The sequence below is a fragment of the Octopus sinensis genome, linkage group LG3, assembly GCF_006345805.1.
Source record: "Octopus sinensis linkage group LG3, ASM634580v1, whole genome shotgun sequence".
In the NCBI taxonomy this organism is placed as follows: domain Eukaryota; kingdom Metazoa; phylum Mollusca; class Cephalopoda; order Octopoda; family Octopodidae; genus Octopus; species Octopus sinensis.
In genome coordinates this window covers 62,087,521-62,114,744 of record NC_042999.1, presented here as the reverse complement: position 1 = coordinate 62,114,744, position 27,224 = coordinate 62,087,521, and the positions used below count along the sequence as shown (strand labels likewise).

General features: G+C 39.2%; 1 protein-coding gene across 3 annotated transcripts in view; it reads left to right on the top strand.

Annotated features, from left to right (window-relative positions):
- Positions 1-24,701: 24,701 nt before the first annotated feature.
- Positions 24,702-27,224, top strand: part of LOC118762464 (DNA mismatch repair protein Mlh3-like) — a 55,095-nt gene continuing 52,572 nt past the window's right edge. For all 3 annotated transcript variants that reach the window (XM_036501015.1, XM_036501014.1, XM_036501013.1), the window contains exons 1-2: positions 24,702-24,800; positions 26,249-26,476. In XM_036501015.1, coding sequence (XP_036356908.1) covers positions 26,262-26,476 — 215 coding nt within the window. In that variant the 5' untranslated portion in view covers positions 24,702-24,800; positions 26,249-26,261. The remainder of the gene's footprint in view (positions 24,801-26,248; positions 26,477-27,224) is intronic.

Genomic DNA, 27,224 nt, shown 5'->3' with positions numbered 1-27,224 from the left:
GTCAAAGCCCTTTGTCAGATCAATGAAGGCCATATATAATGGCATTTTCTGCTCTCTGGACTTCTGAAGTTGGCGTATGGAGAATATCATGTCAATAGTTGATCTGCTTCTTCTAAAGCCACACCGCGATTCTGGATAAATTCGAGAAGCAATTAGTTGCAGCCTGGACAGGATAATGCTAGCAGAGGCCTTTCCAACTGTGCTTAGAAGAGATATTCCACGGTAATTGTTACAATCATCACGGTCACTTTTACTTTTGTAAAGCGTAATGATGTTAGCATCCCGCATATTCTGAGGGACTGTGCCCTCTAACCAGCACTGACACAGAAGCTCATGAATGTGCCGAAGCAGGATGATGTTTGTTTTTGCCGGTTTGATGATCTCTAAGGGGATGCCGTCTTTTCCCGGAGCCTTGTTACTTGCTAGGGAGTCAATAGATTTGGTGAGCTCTGCTATAGATGGCAGACTGTCAAGTTCACACATGACTGGCAAGATCTTGACACCCTCGATTGCAGCCTCAGCTACCGTGGTCACTCGTGAGTAGAGATCCTGGTAGTACTCCATCCATCTATCCATTTGCTTGCCTTGGTCCCTGATGAGATCTCCAGTAGTTGATTTCAGAGGGGCTGAGGTGGTTGCGGATGGACCGAGGGCCTTCTTCAAACCGGCATACATCCCACGGGTGTTGCCACTGTCAGCAGCTGACTGGATACTCTGACAGATTTCCTTTCAATACCCATTTGCACAGCGTGTGGCAGTCAATTGGGTTTTATTTCTTGCCTTTCTGAGTTCTTCGAGCGACTTTGTAGAAGAATCACTCTTGTATTGCATCAGAGCTGTACGCTTTGCTTCGATAACTGGTTCCAGCTCCGAGAGCCCAGCACTGAACAAAATCTGGGTTTTACCTTTCTCTCATTCCGAAAGTATCTATTGATGTGGTATACAAAGCTTCCCTGATATAATTCCACCTACTTTCAGCAGAGGAGGTTGGGCAGCTACTGAGGGCAACCTTGATAAAAACAGCAAAACATTGTCGCAAGCCAAGCCTAGCCAAGCCAAGCCAAGCCAAGCCAAGCCAAGCCAAGCCAAGCCAAGCCAAGCCATCTTGTTCATGGTGTTAAGACCGTCGCCATAGCGCTCACTGTGAGCTCTGGTCGCCATAGCGCTCACTGTGGTCTCGTAGCCGTGGACAGTGAGCCCAATGGCGCCCAGAGCGAGCTCAACACACTCCTTATACCCTAAGTAAGGCATGTGTAAAATTTGAATGAAATCGTTTGTGTAGCTCTCAAGTTTTAGGGAATCACACATTCTCACAGCACGAAAAAAGCACCTACTACACTCACAGAGTGGTTGGCGTTAGGAAGGTCATCCACCTTTATAAACACTGCCAGGAGCTTGGTGCAGCCTCCTGGCTTCCCAAACCCCGGTCACACTGTCGAACCCGTGCTAGCACGGAAAACGGACGTTAAACGATGATGCTGATGATGATTCTCCGTATTTGTTTCTCTCTCCTTTCTCTCTCACTTTCCCACTCTCTTACTTTTCTTTTCTCTCGGACTCTCCCTCGCTTTCTCTTACTCTCTTTCTTTATCTATCTCTCTCCCATTTATAAACAACAGAAGATCTTGAGTAAGTTGAGAAATAAAATTTAGAAAGATCAATCATAATATCAGGCAGTGGCAATGAAAGGTCTGCTTCAAGGCAGACAGCAAAATGCTAACATTTAAAAGGGACAGACGAACTTGCGAGCTGAAGAAAAATAATAAAATATTGGAAATCAAAGTTTGAAGGGATAGAATCTAAGGATAGTAGAGTCACCATGGCTGGTATTTGTTAACGACGGACAGCAACGTAGTGACAGTTTAACGGCTGGCGTAAAATATTCAACTTGATGTAAAAGAAAATTCGTAAACACCAAGTTTTGAAGTGATTCTTTCTCACGACAGTAGACTCACCATGGCAAGCATTCAAAAGTTCTTTATCATGGACGGCAACACATTGACGATTAAAAGGCTGGCGCAAATTTTTTAGCTTGATGTAACAGAGAATTCCTAAACACCCGCTCCTTGAAATTCTAATCCCCTTCCAGCCCCATTTAGACCCCTTTTCACATTTTGGTTAATATAACCCGATTTCATTCGGGTCTTCTGGGGCTACATTTTATAAGATGAGGAATTTTGTCCTAGGGGTGACGCCTTTCATTTGCGGAAAAAAATAGTTGTCATGCAAACTTGCCAGCACTTTTAACACAGGTGTGCATATTTCAGCTGAATCGACCGACTACGTAATGCACACATTATATATATATATATATATATATATATATATATATATATATATATATATATATATATATATATATATATATATCTGTGTGTGTGTGTGTTGTGCACGCATTATATATACAAATGAGATATATATCTGTATAAATTAAATTAGAGATAAAACCACTAATAGGCAAATCAAACAGTGAAAAACCAAAAACGAAAACATAAAAAAAATAATATATAAAATATATAAAATATAAAATTGAAAATTTAAATTATTTAAATTGAAAATAAAAATTATTAAATATATTTATAATTTGTTTAAAATATATATAACTATGAAAAAGTATGAAAAAGTTTAATATACATAAATACAGATATAACACTTTGTATATATACATTATATATACATAGTTATATATAGAACACACACACATACATTATATATACATATTTATATATAGAACACACACACACACATACATTATATATACATATTTATATATAGAACACACACACACACACACATATATATAATGAACGCAAGAATATCTGATTCATAATATTTGTTCTCATTGCTCATGTGTGTGTTTTTTGTTGTGACAGACAGATACTTAAAAGAACGCCGCCGAAGTGATGGGAAGCTAGGAAACAGAGTCAGTGAAAAAGAGAGGAAATAGCGAGAGTGACAGATACTTTAAATAACGGTAGTGGAACTCTCAAAGTTATAGATGAAGGGGAGTAAGAGAGGGAAAGGAGGAAATAGCGTGAGTGAGGAAGATGGCCCCTAGCAACCACACCTTTTAAGATAGGGATTTCTAAGGTAACCCACGAGCATCGTCACCTCATTCTACATGTCCCTGTAAATTTTGGAGCGAATCGGACGGGACGTAGTGGCATTGAAAGCGATCCAAATGTAAAAAACGCATTTCAGTTTTTATATATAGAAGAAGAAGAAGAAGATAAAAGATATTATATATATATCTATATATAATATATATATATATATATATATATATATAAGCTGAAGTTGTCTGGATATATTTATGTATGTATGTATTGTATGTATGTGTTTGTGTGTATACGTATGTATGTGTAGAGACCTCTTTTGGCCCCACCTGAGTTTTGAAACTGAATGGGTAAATTTCCCCCTAACTATAGAGCCTTATTGTTCTGTTGTTGGGAACAATGTTGTTTTATTCAACCGATGGCCTTGCCAACATTTGATTGATGTATTTTCCTCTTGACCCATAACCCTTCTAGGTTGTAAAGGGTTTAAATAGATAATATAAGGGATCTTTACCCTTTGAACAGCAGATCGAGAAATAAATTTTTTGTAACTAAACACTTTCAACTTCGGACACTAACCCTAACCCTAACCCTAATGTGTCATATAAAACATATTTTACTTTTAATGTTACTCTTGACCGCGGCCATGCTGGAGCATCGCCTTTAATCGAGCAACTAGAACCCGGGACTTATTCTTTTTGTAACCCAGTACTTATTCTATTGGTCCTTTTGCCGAACCGCTAAGTAACGGGGACATAAATACACAAGTATCGGTTGTCAAGCAATGCTAGGGGGACAAACACAGACACACAAACACACACACATACATATATATATATGACGGGCTTCTTTCAGTTTTCGTCTACCAAATCCACTCACAAGGCTTTGTTGGCCCGAGGTTATAGTAGAAGACACTTGCCCAAGGTGCCACAGTGGGACTGAACCCGGAATCAGCCACTCCAATATTTTTTAACATCTGGCCTGTAAAACCTAATAATCCTCTAAATATTTTATAAGTCATCATACTATTTTTATCTTTAAAAAAACAATGACCGAAGGAGTGAGAAGATTAGATTATTCATGAAGCGTCTTCATAAAAACGAAAACACAGAACTCCTTTGGCATCTTAAATAATACGATATTAATTCCAATAAAAGTAAAAACCCGTTTTCCTTGACCACTTTACTGACGTCAGCATTTGAATGATAGGTATAGGGGTGTTTACAACTCTGTTTCATTACGATTAACTCATTCTATTGGACCCTGAAAGATAAGACAAAAACCAGCCGAGCAGGATTTGAAATGATTATTGTAAAATAATGCAAATGTCGCTTACCTATACATGTGTGCCCCTACCCGACCGACTTTGTTGCCTCACAACTTCCAGAAAATGTAAATTTTTTAATGAAATTTTCAAAAAATACCGTTAATCCTCGAGTATAGTCTGCCTTTGAGTATAATACGCAGGGGATTTTTAGGGGGCTGTACCTCTGGAAAACCTAAACTTGTGTATAATACGCACCCCTTCTCTAACTTCAGTCAAGGAGGTCTATATAACGTCCTTGTTTTCTAAAATGTATACAGTAACGTCCTTTATTATTATTGTATATATAACATAATGCAAACGTGTAGCTTTTTTGTGCATTTGTTTGCAGAAAATAAGAAAATAACAGTAATAACGTTTAATAAATGTTGCTTATTGCAGTTATGGATGATTCTTTTATGACTTCATTGCTTTCAGGCTTAGCTTAAGGTATTTTCGAGCCCGACATCACAAATACCTCTGAATAAACATTGCCTGACAGCAAATAGAGACTTGGACATTGCTTAGAAAATAATTTCCATTTTTAACCGCATATATAGTACGCAGTAGGGATTTTGACTTTTAAATTTTGGAAAATAATGCGGATTATACTTGAGGATTTACGGTAGTTTTAGATGGTGTATATTCCGCTTATGTAGGAATTTAATATTTTAAAAAATTCTGTGGTTAGGAAGAGAGGTTTCGGGAAATTCACATGAGTTGACTTTGTTTCCTCATAACTGGGTATTTTTAATGAAATTTGCTACAAATACTTTTCAGAATGTATACATTCAGATTATATTGGAATTTGATGTGAAAAGGAAATAGTGGCACACATCACAATTTCTTTCGAAATCTCAAGTTTCATTTTGTACATATATATGATATCCATTAGTAGTACATATGTGCATAAAAGCCCACCATTTTTGTATTTTCTTTTGTCATATTAAACCCAGCGGTTTCGATAGCCGCTCATGAAAAAGTGAAAGTCTTTCTTCGGCAATTTCTGATTTCAGCAACTATTTTCGGAAAAAAAAAATTTGCCCCCTACCCCTCCACCTCCAGTTTCTTCATTTCTCGCTTGTTTCCGTAACTCTAATCCTAAATCCCACCCTAACCCTAAACCCAAAACCAAACCCTAACTCTAAAACCCTAACCATAAAACCTAGCTCTAAAACCCTAACCCTAAGACCCTAACCTTAAAACCCAAACCCGATCTTTTCTTTTGGAAAGCCAGATTTTTCAGATTTTTCTAGTTAACTAAATAATTTGAAACTTCGTATACTGGTATAATGTGTGAAAAGAAAACAATAATTTCAACTAGATTTTTTGACAAAAATATATTTTATAAGTTTAAACGTAGTTTAAATCTGCGAATTTTAACCAAACCGTTGGCAGTATATTTCTCTTTGTAATTAACGTATAGTTTTTCTCCTTTAGCAAAATGTTGCTATGAAATTAATGAAAGTGTAACTTTATCTACATTTATCGTTTAGTGTTAACACAAATAAGAATAACCTAGAGCAAGAAAACCACACACAATTAACTAATACAAAAAATTGATAGCTAGCTCGATGTATTTCATATGCAATCGTTTGTTTTTGCTCTTTCAAACACTGTTCACAATGAAGTTTTTCCCCTTGTCGATCTTCACTGCATATTTCATCAAATTCCATTACTTTCTACATTATATCATTTGACAGTATTTGAAGTATTGGGGGGGGGGGAAATATCATTAACACATTGGACTTCCTTTGGATGTATACCAACACCATTCCTATATTCTAAGGAATTGTGACTCATTTAACTTCAGTCAAAATCTAAAAAAAAAAAATTGCGGAAGTATAGGCGCAGGTGTGGCTGTGTGGTAAGTAGCTTGCTTACCAACCACATGGTTTCGGGTTCAGTCCCACTGCGTGGCACCTTGGGCAAGTGTCTTCTTCTATAGCCTCTGGCCGACCAAAGTCTTGTGAGTGGATTTGGTAGACGGAAACTGAAAGAAGCCCGTCGTATATATATATATATATGTGTGTGTGTGTGTGTGTGTGTGTGTGTGTGTGTGTGTGTGTGTGTGTGTGTGTGTGTTTGTGTGTCTGCGTTTGTCCTCCCAACATCGCTTGACAACCGATGCTGGTGTGTTTGCGTCCCTGTAACTTAGCGGTTCGGCGAAAGAGACCGATAGAATAAGTACTAGGCTTCCAAAGAATAAGTCCTGGAGTCGATTTGCTCGACTAAAGGCGATGCTCCAGCATGGCCGCAGTCAAATGACTGAAACAGGTAAAAGAGTAAGAGAGAGGGTAAAGAGTAAGTACGTTATCTTTTGTGGCATGACGAAGTAAACGCAATAAAGCATGTCCAATTCCATAGAAGCGACAACATCATTGGTATGCGGTTTAGTAGCAAACATTTTAAATAGTGAAATAAAAAAAAAACCCAGTTCTTATCAAACTGACATGGAGCGAACGTTGTCGTGTTGAAGAAGCACGCCATATTGCCAGCATCCATGCACCGTGTTTTAAACTTGGACCACATATTAGATTGTCAGAGAACTTCGTTCGTTTCTTTCCCATGTTATTTGAATTAAAGCGAAAAATATTTTTGCCATAGTGTTTTATGTCCTTTTGTAGCTCTGATCTTCCTCTCTAACTGTTGTCTATCCCTTTTGAAATTTGATGAATTTTACTTCTTTGCAGACATATCACGAAGGAGTGCCAAGTAGAGAAAAAAAAAACCCGAATATTTTCGACATCTGCTCCTCTTTGCTTTCATTCAAAATTCAAAGGCTGTCAGAGCGGCTCGAAGCATTTGTGTTGTGTACGGAGAAGGCGCTGTTACTGCAAGAACGACGCAGAAATTGTTTTCACGCTTCAAGGAGGAGAAATTCGACCTCACAGACATCCCGTGTTCTGGTCGAACTATTCAGTTCAAGGAAGATCAATTGAACGAACTCATCCACGAAGATCCACGCCAATCCCAGAATTGACCCAGCAGATGGCATGCTCTCACGATACCGTCACTCATCACTTCCAGTCGATAAGTAAAGCCCAAACACTCGATGCATGGATGCCGGCAACATGGCGTGTTTCTTCAATACGACAACGTTTTCCATGTCAATTTGATGGAAAATGCTATTCAAGAGTTCGGTTAGGACGTTCTACTGCACCCGTCATATTCTCCTGATATACCACCTTCAAATTATAACTTTTTTTCGGTCTCTACCAGTCTGCGAAGCCTATTGTTCAACAACGGCGTGGAGCTGAAAATGTAGTCCTATGAATTCTTCGGCCCAAGACCCGATGGTTTCTGCCGTCAAGGCATTGACGAGTTATTGGAACGTTATCAAGAAATCATGAACTATGGAAGAAAATACTGATTCGTTTAAATTGCTGATAAAAAATAAGGATTAAAATAAAGGTGGCCAATGGTCTAATACTATCTGACAACCTAATACTATCTGACTGCCTAATAAATTTTAAAGCCCTATCAATTAATCACCTCATTGCTTTCATTGCCTATACAAAATGGCTACGTATCTTAACCCTAAAAACACAGATGTTCATCTTTACTTATCATGTATCGGTAAATTGATTCATTGTTTAATTGATGTCGTTCAAAGTCTCTGAGGATTTGTACTATCATCAGTACTCCATGTACCAAATTTCAAGTCTTTACATAAAGCGGCTCGGTCAGATAAATCTATTCTGATCGGGGTGCGTCGTCGCCCCGCAAAGGATGTGGTAAATCGTTTGAATAAACGAGAAATTGTTACATGGCAAATTATGCTTTATAACCTAGCTCTTTTATCTTTTATCGTTTATCTTCTACTCGGTCATGTTCGCGCAGCGCCTCAAAGTGTTTAGTCGAACATATCGAGCCCAACACATTTTTTAAAGACTTTTGCTTATTCTAAACAAAACAACAACAGTTGTCCAGCGGTAGTGGAAGACAAACATACATACACACGAACGCACACACAGAAACACAAACAGACAGACACACAGACACACACGCGCACAAGCACACAAACACACACAATGAACAATATTGATCATTGCTGAATGGGAGACAGTGAAAAACTGCGCTGCGTTCGTAGAAGTTACTTATGAAACATTGTGTAAATGTTCAGAATGGGTTTGTCCAAATGTCAAGAATCGCCTGTATGGCAAGAGAGGAGGCACGTGAATTAGTCAGCCGCGTCCAACACTCTGCGGTGGATTGAGCCCCCAAAACGTTTTTTTTTAGGAGACAAGAGATTAAATTGTAGAATTTCGAGAAAACCATATCACGCCACAGCATCACGCTGATTGGTCGATTTATAGACTGATTACATGAAACTGGTGGCTCACTCATGGTGTCTGACCGATTACCTAACGATTAGGTTTCGAATCTCCCCTACAAGGTCTCTAGTCTGTGCAGCTACAAACTTTACACTTCATGAAAGATTTTTCTTTCATTTCAACGCCGCTGGCGTAGTAACAATATATTGTGTCCTGATAAAATTCTATTACGCTGATTTGTTTGAGAAGAGAAGAACAATGCTTTCGTTGATGAGGTGAGAATAACTAAAGCCACTCCCCATGTGGGATCTTAAAATTGGTAAAAAAAAAATCAACGGCATCGTTACATTTATTGCACTACTAGCAGAGATACCCGGCGTTGTCCGGTTACATTCAATTGAAGAATTAGACTTTTCTGTTATATTTTCTGAATGAACTGGAATATCTATGTTTCGAATTTCATCAAAATTGCAGATGAGGGTTATTTCCCTCCTTACACACCCTAAAAAAATTGTAATCGTGCCACATGGAAACCAAAAGACGAATGATCACAATAAGCAGTCAATTACCCTACCCTAGTCGTTACCACTCCCAATGTAGGATTCCTCATCATCCAGGTGACAGGCACAGCCGTAAGATGCATTATGAATCTATAGCAATTGGAAGGGTGTGACCTAACTGAAATCTACATTAACAACTGTGTGACATGAGGGCTTAGGAGAAATTAAAGTGTCACCTAAGGAGTTTGCAAATGACCACTATACTGATACGTAACTGGACATAATTAATTTAAAATCTATAAATGTCTTTGAATAACCAGTCACTCATCTGGGAAGGCCTTGTAATCAATGTTACCATCTGGGGACTATGTGTGACCGAGTGATAATAAAAAGACTGAAAGGAGGTCTGCAATCAAATAACTTTACTCAACACTTTACAACTGAATCAGTGGAGACAAAGATGCCTCTCATTTACTTAACAATTTATGCATCACATTGCAGAAATCACAATGTAAGTGTATGTCAAAGCAAACTGTTACATTGTTGTACCATTGAATTACAAATAATGCCCAACTTTTATGCTCGGGTAACCCTACAGCTTCCAAGAGCACAACTGTATTCGTTTTTGCTTAGATAAAATGATAAAATTGTGGGTGTTAAGTCCCCATGAAGGGGTCTTTTTAACTTTGTAAGAAGATGAAATTTTATAAATATTACTTCATTTGTGTCTAATATCTATGGTTAAAATTTCATCAACAGCGCAGGTGAAAGATATTTAGGCGACGTATGGCGTCGTATGGCGTGTGTATGGCGTCAAAGTCATACAGTAGAGTGCTAAGTACACATGCCTGGTAAATCTTCATTTTTGTGGTCTTGGTCAGCTTATTGTTGTCCCATGCCCGTTTGGAGAGTTGGGCCATCACAGCAGTTGCCTTGCCAATGCGTATATTGAGCTCTGTATCAAGGGATAGGTTGTAGGTGACGGTAGACCCAAGATAGATAAACCTCTCCACCTCCTGTAGTCTGTGGTCTCCAATATGTATGTTTGGGATGGTCGATGTAGCCTGACCCATGATGTTGGTATACTTGAGGTTGATAAATAAGCCAAAGTTGTCACATGCTTGCTCAAAACAGTTGATGAGCCTTTGTAGGGCTTCTTCTATGTGATACCAGAGCGGCATTATCAGCAAATAGCATCTCCTTGATCAGGACGCTTCTGATTTTGGTCTTGGCACGCAGACGCGAGAGATTGGACAATTTCCCATCACTTCTACTGTGCAGAAACATTCCATCATTTGATGTCACAAAGGCATGTGACAGCAACGAGAAGAAAATGCCAAATAATGTAGGAGCAAGGACACAACCTTGCTTTACCCCATTTTTTATTTGGAAGGCGGCTGATGTTGAACCATTGTACTGTATGGTGCCTTGCATATCATCATGGAAAGATGTGATGATCCTCAGCAGCTTTGGTGGAATCCGATTTTTTGGAGCAGGATGAAGAGGCCTTTTCTACTTACTAAGTCAAAGGCCCGTGTCAGATCAATGAAGGCCATACATAATGGCATTTTCTGCTCTCTGGACTTCTGAAGTTGGCGTATGGAGAATATTATGTCAATAGTTGATCTGCTTCTTCTAAAGCCACACAGTGCTTAGAAGAGATATTCCACGGTAATTGTTACAATCACCACGGTCACCTTTGTTTTTGTAAAGCGTAATGATGTTAACATCCCGCATATACTGAGGGACTGTGCCCTCTTCCCAGCACTGACACAGAAGCTCATGAATGTACCGAAGCAGGATGGTGTTTTGCCGGTTTTGATGATCTCTAAAGGGATGCCGTCTTTTCCCGGAGCCTTGTTACTTGCTAGGGCGTCAATAGCCTTGGTGAGCTCTGCTATAGATGGCAGACTGTCAAGTTCACACATGACTGGCAAGATCTTGACACCCTCGATTGCAGCTTCAGCTACCGTGGTCTCTCGTGAGTAGAGATCCTGGTAGTACTCCACCCATCTATCCATTTGCTTGCTTTGGTCCTTGATGAGATCCCCAGTAGTTGATTTCAGAGGGGCTGACTTGGTTGCGGATGGACCGAGGGCCTTCTTCAAACCAGCATACATCCCACGGTTGTCGCCATTGTCAGCAGTTGACTGGATACTCTGACAGATTTCCTGCCAATACCTATTTGCACAGCGTCTGGCAGTCAGTTGGGTTTTATTTCTTGCCTTTCTGAGTTTTTCGAGTGACTTTATAGAAGAATCACTCTTGTATTACATCAGAGCTGCACGCTTTGTTTCGATAACTGTTTCCAGCTCTGAGAGCCCAGCACTGAATAAAATCTGGGTTTTGCCTTTCTCTCATGCCGAAAGTATCTATTGATGTGGTATACAAAGCTTCCCTGATATAATTCCACCTACTTTCAGCAGATGTGGTTGGGCAGCTACTGAGGGCAACTTTGATAGAAAGAGCAAAACATTGTCGCAGTGTAGGGTCGGGGGTTGTGGCAGTGTTAATGCGTGGTTGGCCCATTTTCTTGGAGTGATGGACTTTTTTAGGCAGAATCCTCACCCTGCTTCTTATTAGTGAATGATCTGTGTCACAATCCGCGCTGTGGTAACTACGAGTCAGTTGAACAGAATTCAGAAAGGGTCTTCGTGTAATCATGAGATCCAGCTGATGTCAGTGGTGAGATGCCTTGTGGGATGTCTTGTTGGCTAAGAATGTGTTAGTGATGCACAGGTTATGGTATGTGCAAAATTCAAGTAGTCTCTGGCCATTGTCATTCGTGTTGCCAATACCAAAACACATACACTTCCATATATACATATACATATATACGATCGATTTGTTTCAGTTCCTGTCTACGAAATCCATATATATATATATAATATATATATATATATATATATATATATATATATATATATATATATATATATATATATATATATATACATATATGCATACACACACAGACATACATATATATTTGGAATTTACAAAAGAAACGAACAAAAGGCGAAGACGGGTGTGTAAACAGCAAACAGGTTTATTAGTTTAACGCTCCGGACTTAGGAAAATTTATATAGGGAGTACTACTGAATTTTAAAATTAGATACAGGGGACACAAGAATTCATTTATTCACCCCTATATAAAAAATTACAGACATTTTAGTATGTTGTAAGCATAAATATTTAGCGTCTGATAATTTTCTTAAACTTTAAAATATAATTTTTTAGAACATAAATGCTTTTTGAAAATACGGTCCAATTAGATCATTAGATCCAATGAACACTTATTCACAAACCTGTAATCTTAAATTATTATTTTTTTATTATACAGAGTGGAATATTCCAATTGGCTATTATTTGCATGATTAACCTTTCAATGATTTTCATTTCTTATTTAAACATGGTAATTCTCTTGAAAATCTGCAGAATATTATATGTGGACTTAGAGGAAGCAATGCGAACTGGCACTGCGGCCCAGGTGAAGGTCAAGAGGCTGGTTATGAACCAGCACCTCGAAGCCAAGCACATGGGTTGCATTGTCAGGGCTAGACAACGTGCAATGGGGAGCGAAGGAATCAAGGCCGCAGGATGGGCCCGAGTGGTGAAAACCCAACGTGGCAACGATGCTACAATTCGATCTCTGACGAACCAACAGGGTAAGTTGATAGACGAGCCCGAGGAGATGTGTCAAGCTTTTCAGGACCACTTCGCCCAGCTCTTTGGGGGGAGCGGCGGACCGGATAGGAGGAGGGGCCTAACGGACCTCCTCGACGAGCTGCCGCGCCTCTCAGAGCGGGACGCGAAGTGTAGTGAGGAGCCGATCACACCTGAGGAAGTAATAGAGGCCATGGCTGACTGCGGTGCAGGTAAGGCGCCGGGACTGGATGGTCTACCCCACGAGCTTTACAAGAGTATGCCAGACTTGTTGGGGGACTTACTGGCGAACGTCTACGCGAACTGGCAACAGAATGGGTTTATTCCCAGATCTGTGCGTTGGGGAGTGGTGACACTAGTCAGGAAGGACCCGAAAAAGGGGGATGTCATTGATAATTTTAGGCCCATCACTCTGCTTAACGCAGAGCTGAAGATTTTGGCCAAAGTGTTATCGAACAGATTGGCGCGTGTAGCGAATGGACTGATTGGGAAGGCACAAACGTGTGCCGCACCGGGCAGGTCCATTCAGGATAATCTCCGTCTCATTAGATACATTATAGAGGGAATTAATAACGACCCCGGCAAGGGAGGGGCAGTGGTCCATTTAGACCTATCAAAAGCTTTCGATAGGGTCGACCATCATTACCTGGTGTCCGTTCTGGCTCAGTTCGGCCTGGGTCTTGGCTTCCTCAGGTGGTTCATTGAAATGAACGACAACGTCGACTCGGTAGTTCATTGAAATGAACGACAACGTCGACTCGGTAGTTCGGGTGAACGGCTTTCTTTCTAAGCCGTTCAGAGTCAAATGCTCGGTTCGTCAGGGATGCCCACTCTCCCCGCTTCTGTATGTAGTGGCTCTTGAGCCGCTGCTGCGAAAACCGAGTGGCATCCCGAGGCAGCCAGGTCGTGAAATGTCGGTTTCGGCGTACGCGGATGACATCACTATCATCGTGACCGAAGTGGACCTCCTACGTAAAGTAAGCAAGGCCATAGAGGTTTACAAGACGGTGACAGGAGAAAAAACTCAAAAACTGAACTACCACCAATTGGATACTCACCATGTAGTGCCTTACTGCTTTTTGTTGGATTTTACCTCGAGAAAGGACCCCTGAGGAAGGAGGGCTGAATTTCGAATACTTCGTACAACCACTTTTCTGAAACGGCTGCAGGTTAGGAAAAACATTTGTAATCGCCTCTTTCAATTTAGGTTTTTATTTTTCATGTTTATATTCGTATTTCATTGTCATGTTTATATTGATTGTCCGGAAAGTTCGTTCCGATTTTTAAAGGAAAGTAAAAGGTCTCTAAATACTTGCCCTTACATTTTTAATGAACCAAATCTGAACCATTTCGTTGCACAATACGTCTCCATCTATTCTTTACCTTGAAAATACCCTCTTCCCAGAATTGGGGTGGTTTCAAAGCAAAGAATTCATCAAGGTATCTTTTTCCGTCATCTAAGGAATTGAAATTTTCACCATTAAGACTATTCTGCAGATACCTGAATAAATGGAAATCCGAAGGAGCAATATCTGGGGAATAGGGATTTTTGTCTGGTTCTCAAAGTATCAAGTGCCGAAAATGAACTTTCTCATCTTTTATTTTAAAGGGTTACAGAATTAACACAGGTTATAGGAACATAAACCTTCTTCCACGAAAAGATAGCTTAAACTGTGCTCTAAATGGAGGTGTAGTCAAATCCTATTTTATGGACTCAAACATGTTCTAAAATAAGTCGAAAGATAAGCTACTATAAATCGGCACGAACTTTCCGGACAACCAAATATTTCTATATTTTTATCGTGAAACTCTTAACATAAATATGTGTATATTCGTATGGAATAATACCTCATGTGCTACATCTGAATTTTCTTGTCTGAATGTTTTAAGACAAATATCCGAAATTTTTATCGCATACCACATTTTATTAATACTTAGCTCATATACGGAGACAAAAATGTTGTACTATATACTGCAAGTTATCTCCATTAAAATTCTCGTATTATATACATTATATATATATATAATATACACACTGGCGAAAATAAATTTAAGACCGATGATAAAAGTTCTATTTCTTACAAAATATTCTGTTACTAGTCCTTATTGACCAGTCTCCGAGTATAACTTCCACGCTTGCACGCAAGCCGGTTTACTGCACTTTAGTTGCTTGCTGATGTTCGAAAAGGAAACTTTTTGCTGTATTTTACGATTTTTGCTCTCGTGACTGGACTAAGGCTACGTTGTTTTCCCGTTATTAATAAATTGTATAATAACATTAAATTATAACTTTATATGGTGCATTTAGGCTCGTTGTGTGACCACCCATTTTGGCCCAAAAAATTGCATACATATTACATTTATAAACTAATTTTGCCGGTAAATTTGAAACGTTTATATTACGTACTGAGTTCAAATTCCGCCGAGGTCGACTTTGCCTTTCATCCTTTCGGGGTCGATAAATTAATTACCAGTTACGCGCTGGGGTCGATGTAATCGACTTAATCCGTTTGTCTGTCCTTGTTTGTCCCCTCTATGTTTAGCCCCTTGTAGGCAGTAAAGAAATAAATATTAATTTAGCATTAGAATTCTTCAAGTTGTATAAAAATTGTTTGCATCATTCGAAAGAGAAATAAATTTTGCATAAGGTGTAAAAGATATAGATAATTTGTATGGTGTTAGTAACAAAATATTTTGTAAGAAATAGAACTTTTATAGTCTGTCTTAAATATATTTTCGCCAGTGTATATATCTCAGGTCATCCCATAAGTTCTGTCCGAATTTTGGATAAAGAATCCAAGTGATCAAATGTTATATTTAATTGAAAGTTAATCATCAATGTACTTTCCCTGATTATCTATGACTTACTTCCAACTATTTACAAGCTTTTTAATCCCATCAATGTAAAACTCTTTTGGTTTCAAAGCGAAGAACTCTGAAATGTCAGGTTCGACCTCCTCCTGGCTTGCGAGCGAAAGTTGTGTCCCCCTAATAATTCTGTAAACTATGAAATAAATGGTATCCTGAAGGAGTAAGGTCGGGAGAATAAGTTGGATGAAGAAATTTTCCCAAACCGACCTCTTCGATCTTCTGTGATGTGATCTTTGCAGTGTGGGGTTGCGCATTGTCCTGATGAAACATCACTCGTTTTTGATTCACTAAAGCGGCTCTTTTTTCCTTCAAAGCTTGGTTCAAACGCTCTAATTGCTGACAGTAGACTTGAGCATTGATTGTTGCATTAGGTGGTAACAATATAAAGTGAATTACGCCTTTGCAATTGCACCAGATAGAGTAGAACCTTTTCCCCATGAAGTTCCCTTCTCAGTTGTGGTTGAGCATTTTCCCTTTTACCAAGCCACTGTTTACGACATTTAACATTTCGATAGAAAATCCATTTTTCGTCACAAGTCTATCGAAAAAGGGTGAAAGGAGTTTGCGAGAATGGAGAGAAGAGCAGATGTCAACTCGGGATTTGCGGTTGCTTTCGGACAATACATGAGGTACCTATTTTCCAAGTTTAGGAATCTTTCCACGTTGTTGAAGATGACGATGAACTGTTATATGGTTTGAAGTAAGCTTTATTGCCAATTCTTCAACTGATAATGACGGATTTTCTTCAAGTAATGCCTCAAGGAACTTATCATCAAACTCAACTGGACATCCTATTCGATCTTCATCTTCAATTTTGCAAACGATCTCCTGCAAGTTCTTTCATTCAAGCACTTTCCCATAAACTGAGTGTATGTTTCGAGTCACTTCGGCTGCAGAGTTACCTTTATTGTACTCATAAAGAATTATATGTGCTTTAAATGCTCCTTGGATACTTCCATGTTGAAAGGGTTTTAATCAAAGCAATTTTAGGGTGTCCACGAAGTCTGGGTACATGGAATAAAATCATAACATAAACAAATATAAGAAATAATAATTTTCCTTTTTTACTTTTGTTTAAATTAAATTTAAAAAATACTTTACTTTTCTAAATTTATTTGTTATTTTTTCTACAGATGATCGAATGATGGCTCTGTCTAAAGAAGAAAGAATCGAGTTAGTATTATTAAGTGGACGAGATGGATGGTCTTATCGCAAAATTGCGGAAGAATTTAATCTTCGACACCCTTATAGGTAACCTATTTTTTTTACTGCCGTCAGGAAATTGATCAAGAAATTTAAAGAAACAGGCAGTGTTTTGGATAAACCCCGTTCCGGGCGACCAAAGACTTCAGATGAAGCGAAAGAGGCTACCATGGCTAAAGTTTCTGCTAGCTCAAAGAAATCACTTCGTCGGACATCCACAGTGTTAGGTGTTCCAAAACCAACCATCCACAAAATACTGGTTGAGGAAAAGTTTCATCGATACAACCTACAGATATTGCATCACTTAAATGAAGACGACCCTGATAGACGAATGTAGACGTGCGAATGGTTTTCAGATAAATTGGATGAAAATATCAATTTTACGAAAAACTTTGTTGTTCAGTGACAAAGCTACGTTTTATGTAAATGGTGAGGTCAACAGACAGAATCTTCTATACTGGTCTCGAGGTAATCCACATTGGATGGATCAATCCAAACAGCAAGGTAGCAAAAAGGTGATGGTGTGGTTTGTGGAAAGCTCATGTTCTAGGACCCTTCTTCATTGAACATGTAACGGATGAGACTTATGAAACATATTGAGAGACAAATTAATATCTCAAATTGAGCGCCTAGGCGAGGGCCTTCCGAATTGGTTTCAGCAGGATGGGGCCCCTACCCATTTTGCCACAACTGTTAGAAATTGGCTTAATGACACTTTTCCTCTCTGGATTGGAAGAAGGGCTCATATGGAAAGGTCCCCTCGTTCACCAGACCTTTCTCCCCTTGATTTCTTTTTCTGGGGTATGTTGAAAGAGAAAGATTACAATAAAGATTACAGATTTAAAACACATGAGAGAACGCATTACCAGTCAGTGTGCTGAAATTGATGGCAATGTAGACTTATTTAATCAAGCTCACCTGAATTTTGCAAGGTGCATCAAGTTATGCATTGAAAAATGATGGAAATCACTTTGAAAATATTATTTATTAACATTATAATTAAATAAAATTGGTTTGTTTTAAAAGTATGTGTTAATCCCCATGTATGCAGACTTTGTGGACACCCTCTATTATTTTGTAAAACAATATTGAATTAGTTTAAACGTACACAAATGCATAAAAATAATTTTTAATTGAATTAGATATTTGAAAATACTATTAAATTTCATTCAAATCTAAAAAAAAGGTAAAATTGGACAGAACTAATTGGATGACTTGAAATATATAATCTATGATATTCTAGTAGGTTTCAAGTTTATAACACCTTGATATCTCATGTTATCTCATTTTATATGCCTAAGACGTTTATTTTCTATTCTGGTTTTTATATATTTCTATACATTATATTTGTATCTATAATTTATTTTAAGCCGAAACATAATACGATCCTTGTACAAACGAAAGAACAATAATGTCATCTGGAACTTTATCTTCTACCGGTGTTTGTAGTCGATGGTGACATGTGCGATGATTTTGCGACTATCTTATATTTTACAGAGAAATTGGAAGCCCCGAATGTAAGCCACCACTTTATGCATAATACAATATTTATAGTTCTCTATTTCTAGCTCAAATTCTGTACTCAATAATTATAGATCTCTATTTCTAAATGTAATTCTTTTTCTTCTCGTTCAGTTTATAACTATAACACGTATTCTTGTCTGTCTCTTGACAAATCTTTTTTTATCTAGCGTTCACCACTTCACCATGTTAGGGTTAAACAGCCCTTACAGAATGTTTTCACTGTCCTGTTTTTGTTAGCAGCTTTGACGTACCACGTATCTCAAATTTTATTTAATTTGCTTTGGGGGAGCATTTGCTTTGACGAACATGCATCTTGTTCCACTGCTCGCAATGCGGAGTAGGTAAATCTGCCAACAATTGAGGAGGGTTTTTTTTTTATGCTGCCTTCGCGCTATAGTTCTCAATATATAATGGAAATTCTTCCAACCCAACCCAACCCGTTTGTAATAATGACACCAATGCCATAGCGTCGACTGTGGGCCGGTAGCTGTGTACAGTCGCTCCAATGGCGCCTAGAGCGAGCTCTGGTCGCCATAGCGTCGAGTGTGGACCGGTAGCTGTGTACAGTCGCCCCAATGGCGCCCAGAGCGAGCAAAGGGCCCGTGTACTTGATTGGTATTTTTATTTAGTGACATCAGGAATATGACAGATTAGTTGTTGGCGGAATTTTAACTTAGAATATTAAGATATCTGAATACATGCCACACAGCGTTTTTGACTGATGCTCTATCGTTTCTACCATTCCCATTTCCAACACACAAACACCCCCACACACACCCACACCCGCACATACACCCATTTATTTACTCCTCCCACTATTCCTGTGAGGGTCGTGGGTGTAGGATCCTCAGACACTTATTCTATAGAGTCCTATCAAAAGCAACCGTCTTTAAACTTCCCGGCTAAATTCCCAAGCGTGACAGCTGAGATGTTGGATATTATCCAGCCATATCATTTTTGGTTTACCCTTTGGTTTTCCGTCGATTGGTTCGGCTTGAAGAAATAAACGACAGTGGATTGGTCGAATTTTAACAGCATCGGACAAAATGCCTGTGGTATCTAGTTACATTTCCAATAGAAATCCTGCCGCGCTCAATTTTATCTTTCATTCTTCCGAGCGGAGCCATCTTAAAGAACTGGCATAGAGAGTAATCGCCCTGGGTTCCCACAAGTCTCGGAAGCCAATACTGATTTTTGTCTACTGTTGGTTGCTGCCAATAAATAAAAACTATAGGCCCCAAGCATTGTTTTGCCCGTGAAACCGAAACATGATGTAGAGACAGACCAGTTTACGAGTTGATAAAATAAAAAAATCAGTAAACAACTAGATAATTTAATATCTCAATAAACAGTCTTGGATGTGAATGTAATTATAAAAGTAAACATAATTAAGACATAATTAATGGGAAGTGGAAAACTTCATGTATTTCCCAAGTACACTAGCACCTAAACTGTTACAGGAACTGAAACAATATCTCAGTCTTGATTTGCCAGGAGTTAATCTGTCGCTCTGTTTTATGCTATTATCAGGCCCTTAGATGCTTCTAGCGGGGTTCACATTGCTGTAAGCGTTCAGGCGAGATTTCTTGTCTGATGAGGTTAACTTCTTCATGTTAGCTGTCGAAGACCCTGAATATACGATGTTAAAAGAGTGTTAGAAACAGGTTCGTCATATTATTGATTATCGATTATTTAAAAACCTTTACATCAACCCTAGTACTAACTCTAACCCCAGACAAAATTAATCCATAGTTTCTAACTCTATATACCATAGAAATAACCCTCATACATGGTCATTCAATCTACTAAAAATAGGAGCCAAACTACCTTCAAATCATATGTGTGTGTGTGTATATATATAATGGGAAGCTTTATGAAAATAAACAAAAGACGAAGGCAGGTGGAATACAAACAAACAATTGTATTAGTATGGCGCTCAGGAATATAAAAAAAAACAGGTCTTTTACGTTTCGAGCCTACGCTCTTCAACAGAAAGATACACAGAAAAGAAACACGGAGAGAAACAAGGAGAGAAAAAAAATGCGTGCAGAGGCTAGCGAATCAACATGGCGATCTGATTTCGGCTAGAAGTCAAAGATCAAATGTGAGACGCAAGAGCGAAATTAGGGGAGATAACAGGGTCAAATGACCTCGCCCCAACTATATATATATATAGGGAGAATTCACAAAAAAAGAAACAAAAGACGAAAACAGGTGGTGTGGACAACAGATGTATTAGTTTAACGCTCGGGAAGTGAAAAAGTCTTTAACGTTTCGAGCCTACGCTCTTCCACATATATATGTAGTAAATCTTGCAGGCATGAAGTAGATTCGATCCTAGATAGCCAAATTTAAATTAACACTTCAACTGCACTTTTCTCACGGTAAAACAATAGTTTTTCCGTGTCAGCAGTTTACATTTGCCAGATGCCTTAGCTAAGCAAAATAACCTCTTCGCCACTTGACCCTTCTTACCTCTTCTATTTCACCAAAAGCTAGAATTAAGATAACAAATATCACCAACGAAATCCCTTGTCCTCAACGATATGTCCATCCTTTTGGATAGTTTTAAAAACCAGAACCCCCAAGCAAAAGTCAGTTAGTCAGTAGTGACAACTCGAGTCTGAGACAGCTACCATCATTTAGTGAACGAACCGCTAGAATGATGGTCACAAGCAGGCAGCCAGACAAACGGCCAGAGGGGAAAAAGAAAGTTACAATCAGCGACTATGGGAGACAACTTTCCCCGACTCTCTCACTCTCACTGTCTCACTTTATTTTCTTTTACATCACTCCATCTCTATCTGTAATTACTACTACACAATGACGGGAACATAAACACAAACTATACAAGGAAAATCTACACCTATCTTTACTTCGCATGCTTTTGGATTTTATCACCTGCTCGTCGAGGCAAGGTGTTAAGATATACTGTAACGGTAGAAATAGATATTTTCTTCACAACTTCAATCAATGTTATTTCATCCAATTGGAAAGACTTCCACCCGTCCCCCTCATTTTCTCCCAAATTTGTTTATTTTTGTTATTTATTTTGCCCAAAATCCCCGTTTTCGGATACGGAGGTTCCGAGAAATTGCAAAAAATCGGCATTGTGAACTCCCCACTCCCCATCATCATCATCATTGTTCGACCGTGGTCGAGACATTGGAATTTACCATGCTACGCCAGACTTCACGGTCCATCATGGCATTACGGAGGTCCTGTTGCTGGATGCCTGTATCCCTGGAGATTACATCAGGTTAGGAGAGTGTGCGCCCTCTGGTATGCGAGTAGATGACTTCCAGAGGAGAAGAGTAGAAATTACCTCTTTTTCAGCTCTACAACAATGTCCAGCAAACTGGACTCTCCTACCTTTCACAAGAGATGACACAGGTGGTAGTTTCCCATATATTTGCATTTTGGTTGGATGGCGCCTCCACGAGAGATTTTGAGCTCTCATAAGGAGGCGAGTGTAGGTTCCATCCAACCGCCTCTCAAGCTTCTTTGATAACGACCAGGTTTCTGAGCCATATAGTAGAATTGGTTCGACTGTGGCTTTGAAGATTTCAAGTTTGAAGTCTCTACTTAGATTTGATGACCAGATCTTATGCACGTCATTACAGGCTGACCAGGCCATACCCTTTCTAGTTAGAAAGCCTTTTCCAGATGATGATATGTATGACCCAAGATATTTGTAATCAGAAACCATATTTAAGGGCGCATTGTTGAGAGTATGGATGATGCAATCACTGTTGGACAGGCACTTGTTTATATATTCAGTCTTGGCCTCATTGAGGTATAGACCTACACAATTTGAGGCTTGTTTGAGAGATTGTAAAAGAGACTGGGCATTGGAGAGAGAATCACTGATAAGAGCGATGTCATCAGCAAAGTCAGTGTCTGTCAAGTATTCAGCTGGGTGTCTGGAACTTCTTGGTTTTATTTCAAAGCCCTTGCCCCCAACTTCTTCAATTTTGACTTATTTCCCCAACACTAACCCTAAAACCCTGAAACGAACTTAGTGATGTGGGGTGTGTGAATATCCTCGTGCACTTTTGGGGTGCACAAAGCAATCACTCACTAGCCGTTGCTTAAATAATCCAGAATTCTACCAGTCAGAAACAACAAGACGCAGATGTAAAATATACATATAACTACTTTATTCTCTTTCTTGGTAAACAATAACAATAAGTGTGTTATCTGATGTCCTAGGTTCGGGCGCGCACCGCTATAAGTTAATAGATTGTAATATTTACAATGTCCAGCCAAAAACAGAAAGGGGTCAAAATGGCGTCGAACAGGGAAGTTGAAATGTGGTCGGCAACAATTTGGTTAAAGGTATTTCGGCCGACTGCTGCTAGAATCAAGCCCTGACGGAGAGAGAATATACGTGTGACCGTCGCCTTCAATCGCTGGTTCCCAAGTCCTCGATGACTGCCGCTAGTGGTCAAACGTTCTACGACCCCCTTGCCTCGCTAACTACCACGATAGGCAAGCGGGTCGTGCTTCCGGTGGTTCGCGCATGCGCGAGAGGGCCCTTCCTTTCTGTGCCTTGGTGAAGGCACCAACACGCGCGAAATACAAATGGTCGGTGCGCGAGCGCGCACCGTTATAATATCACTACAACCCTAACCCTAACCCTGACCCTAAAACCCTAACTCTAACCCTAAAACCCTAACCCTAACCCTAAAACCGTAACCGTAAGTACAGAAATGTTTTGAAATTTTTGTCAGAATCATGATGTCCGTATTTTTTCCGCATATTTCGAAAAAAAAAATCTTAAAAAAAAATTTTACAAAGACCTTTGGAAATTTTTTCAGAATCATAATCTCCGTATTTTTCCGCATATTTAAAAAAAAATATTCTGAAAAAAGTTAAAAAATGAAGGAAATGGGAGTGGGTGGTGGGTGGTAATTTAGAAATGTCGATTTTTGCAGGTTCGTATTCCCTGTAGCCGAAAAGTGGGGCTTGTGTCGAAAAAAAAAAAAAATCTAAGGGTGTTTTTTTTTGGTGGGGACGGGCGAAAGTCTTGCCATTAAATAAAAATGCAAATGAAAATATTAAAAAAAAATATCTATTTGATAAAAAGAAAAAAAAAAGATACAAAAGAGTACTTTCCATTTGATTTATTAAATTAAACGAAATAATTAGGCGCAGAAGTGGCTGTGTGGTAAGTAGCTTGCTAACCAACCACATGGTTCCGGGTTCAGTCCCACTGCGTGGCATCTTGGGCAAGTGTCTTCTGCTATAGCCCCGGGCCGACCAAAGCCTTGTGAGTGGATTTGGTAGACGGAAACTGAAAGAAGCCTGTCGGATATATGTATATATATATGTGTGTGTGTTTGTGTGTCTGTGTTTGTCCCCCTAGCATTGCTTGACAACCGATGCTGGTGTGTTTACGTCCCCGTCACTTAGCGGTTCGGCAAAAGAGACCGATAGAATAAGTACTGGGCTTACAAAAGAATAAGTCCCGGGGTCGATTTGCTCGACTAAAGGCGGTGCTCCAGCATGGCCGCAGTCAAATGACTGAAACAAGTAAAAGAGTAAAAGAGTAAAGAGTAAAGAGTAATTAATAAAGAAAGAAAGAAAGAAAGAAAGAAAAGCAAAGCAACAACGAGAACGAAACCGTGTAAATAACAGGAGGCAAAATTTAAAAAACAAAAAAAAGTCGTAAGAAATTTTTGAGCAGCGTCTACAGTGGAGGCACAATGGCCCAGTAGTTAGAGCAGCGAACTCACGGTCGGAGGATCGTGGTTTCGATTCCCAGACCGGGCATTGTGTGTGTTTATTGAGCGAAAACACCTAAAGCTCCACGAAGCTCCGGCAGGGGGTGGCGACCTCTGTAGGTATTCTTTCGCTCCAACTTTCTCTCACTCTTTCTTCCTGTTCCCCAACTTCCTACGCTACCGCTGAGCCTGGATGCACATTCATCCATCCGTCGATGCTCTCGGTGTCGGGGGTTGACCTGCTTTTTCTTCTTCGGGGACTTACGAATAGCAAGGGACCACATTTCGCACTTCTCCCACTGCATGGGACGAAGACCGCTTCGCTCAACAAACAAAGCAGCGTCTGCACTTCACGTAATGCCAGCTGATATAAAACTCCATGTATCACGCATAATTTTAAATGACAGAATAAAAGTAGAGACTTATTGGTTGGCGTCAGACGTGGCGAAAAAAAAATATTATACAGTCGATCTATGTCTAAATTTAATTTTATTTTCATCCTATGATATATCTTATTATTACGACCAAAATAGGGAATTATTTGTGGCCGGGATATGTTTCGCCGGAAGTTGTCAGTAGCACTTGCGCAAAGAAACATAACATGGCTACACGTGGAATCAGCTTTGGCTTCTTAATGACAAATTTTTGATTAATTAAAATGAAAATAACAACCAGTAAGTACTCAAATGCACGCACTCAACTCTTCTCCGCTATTAAGTGTCTTTATATTAAATTATGAAATCATTTCTACGCCCATTGCTTTGATAACATCTAGTTTTCATTAGACGAGTGTTTGTTTACAAAGAAACCTGCTAGCAGAAGCTGTTCTCTTCGTGCTGCTTCGGGAGGTTCACTTCTGTTTTGACTTGTTTTTTTTTTGCCTTGGATGTTAAAATTTCTTGTGAGCTTTACAAAGACTCTGTCTGATATGTTATTGAAATATTATAATAAAAATTTTCTTTAGCACTTAATAATGCCTGAAATCTTTATCAGAATCGGTAAAACATTGAAGGCTGGGGAACTTTGTTTTAGCTACTTCTCTCAACGCTCTGAGCGCACAAATTCTATTTAGAGTTAGATATAAATAGTGTCGATAAGTACTGGTGTAGTTCGATTAGTACGGCTATACCTCAGAATGCAATGTCCCAGTGTGGTCACAATAAAAGGACTAAAACCAGTAAAAGAATATATGCATGTTTATAATGCATGCGCACACACACACACTCGCTCTGTGTTTGTGTTATAGCCCTAAACAGGTTTAATTAGGGTGGGGCAAAATAAGGTATTTTTGCTACATTTTTGACTTTGAGACAATTTTTTTTTTTTTACAAATGTTCACTGTTTTATAAAAACTATATTAGCTAAGCAAATGGCCTTCCCTAAATGCATTAAGAGCATTATAACATAACCTGATCACTATCTCAGAAAATTATTGCTGTTCTCTGAGCATATGAGAGACAAATTTGGTTGGGGCAAAATGAGTAAACCAAAATAAGGTGTATTTGCCGCATCACTTCTCCAGAAAACAGACTCATACACATCAATATAGTGTCGAGCTTACGATTATGAGGTTGTGAGTTCGAATACCGGACCAGGCTGCGTATTGTGTTGTTGAGCAAGACACTTTATTTCACGTTGCTCCAGTTCACTCAGCTGTAGAAATGAGTTGCGACGTCACAGGTGCCAAGCTGTATCGACCTTTGTCTTTCCCTTGGATAACACTGGTGGCATGGAGAGGGGAGGCCGGTATGCATGGGCGACTACTGGTCTTCCATAAAACAACCTTGCCCAGACTTGTGCCTCAGAGGGTAACTCTCTAGGTGCAAACCCATGGTCACTCATGACCGAAGGGGGTCTCAGCAATCAGCAATATATATATGTCATCATCATCATCATTTAATGTCCATTTTCTGGCATGGGTAGGATGGTTTGACAGGAACTGGTATAGTTTCTATGGCTGGATGTCTTTCACACACACACACACATGCATAAAATAGAGAGTTATTTAGCTTAATCTCATATATAAATAAAATCCAGGTTAGTTTTCCCAGTACTTGAATACTATTTCTCAGTATGTACATAAAATTGATGCATATTAAAACAGACTCCACTCCCTTTTCAGATGATCTACCATCATGATCAAGCAGCTACCAGCCAGTGTTCAATCCTACATTCGGTCTGGTGTAGCAATAACAAGTGTCACTCAGTGTGTTGAAGAATTACTCCTCAATGCTGTTGACGCTGGTGCTAAGTGTATTGCTGTTCGGGTAGACTTATCCTGTTTTCGCATCCAGGTTGTGGACAATGGATGTGGGATTGCTGTCGAAGAGCTTGATAAAGTTGGACAAAGGTAAGATTATTGAATGTTTAAATGTCTGAGATGAGGCACTGTTAATAAGATTGTAATTTTTCAGACTGTTAACTTCATCATTTTTTAATATTGACATCTAATCCACATTTTGACGTGTTTCATCTCCAATTGTAATTAGGTGACTTATTCTTAGATGTGTACATAGTACCAGATTTGGATTAGAAATCTTTGATAGGCACAGGTTTGACTGTGCAGGTGCAGGCATTGCTGTTAAAGCACAAGTGTGGCTATGTGGTTAAGAAGCCTGCTTCACAACCATGTGGCCTTGTGTTCAGTCCCACTGCACTGCATCTTGGGCATATATCTTCTACTGTAGTCCTAGGCTGACCAAAGCCTTATGAGTAGATTTTGTAGATGGAAGCTGAAGTCTTTCGTTTGTGTGTACCTTTGTCTAGTCATCACATGATGGTTGTATATGAGCAGTATCCTCATACAAGTCAGGTTCTTTGTTTCCAGTCTTCTATGAAAAACGTTAATAGATGTGGGCAAATATTACCTTGCTTGGAAACAGGTAAGGTTTGGTGTCAGGAAGGGCATCTGACCATAGAAAATCTGTCTTAACAAATTCCATGGAAACGTGGCCATTAAATGACAATAATGGTACTAAATTGAGGACAGTTATGTTCTTCCTTGTTTGTCTATTTTGTTTTTGGAAAATGACCAGACTCCATCTCTTAGACACCAATGGTACTTATTAAAGAGTACCATTTTTAAATGATGCAGTTGT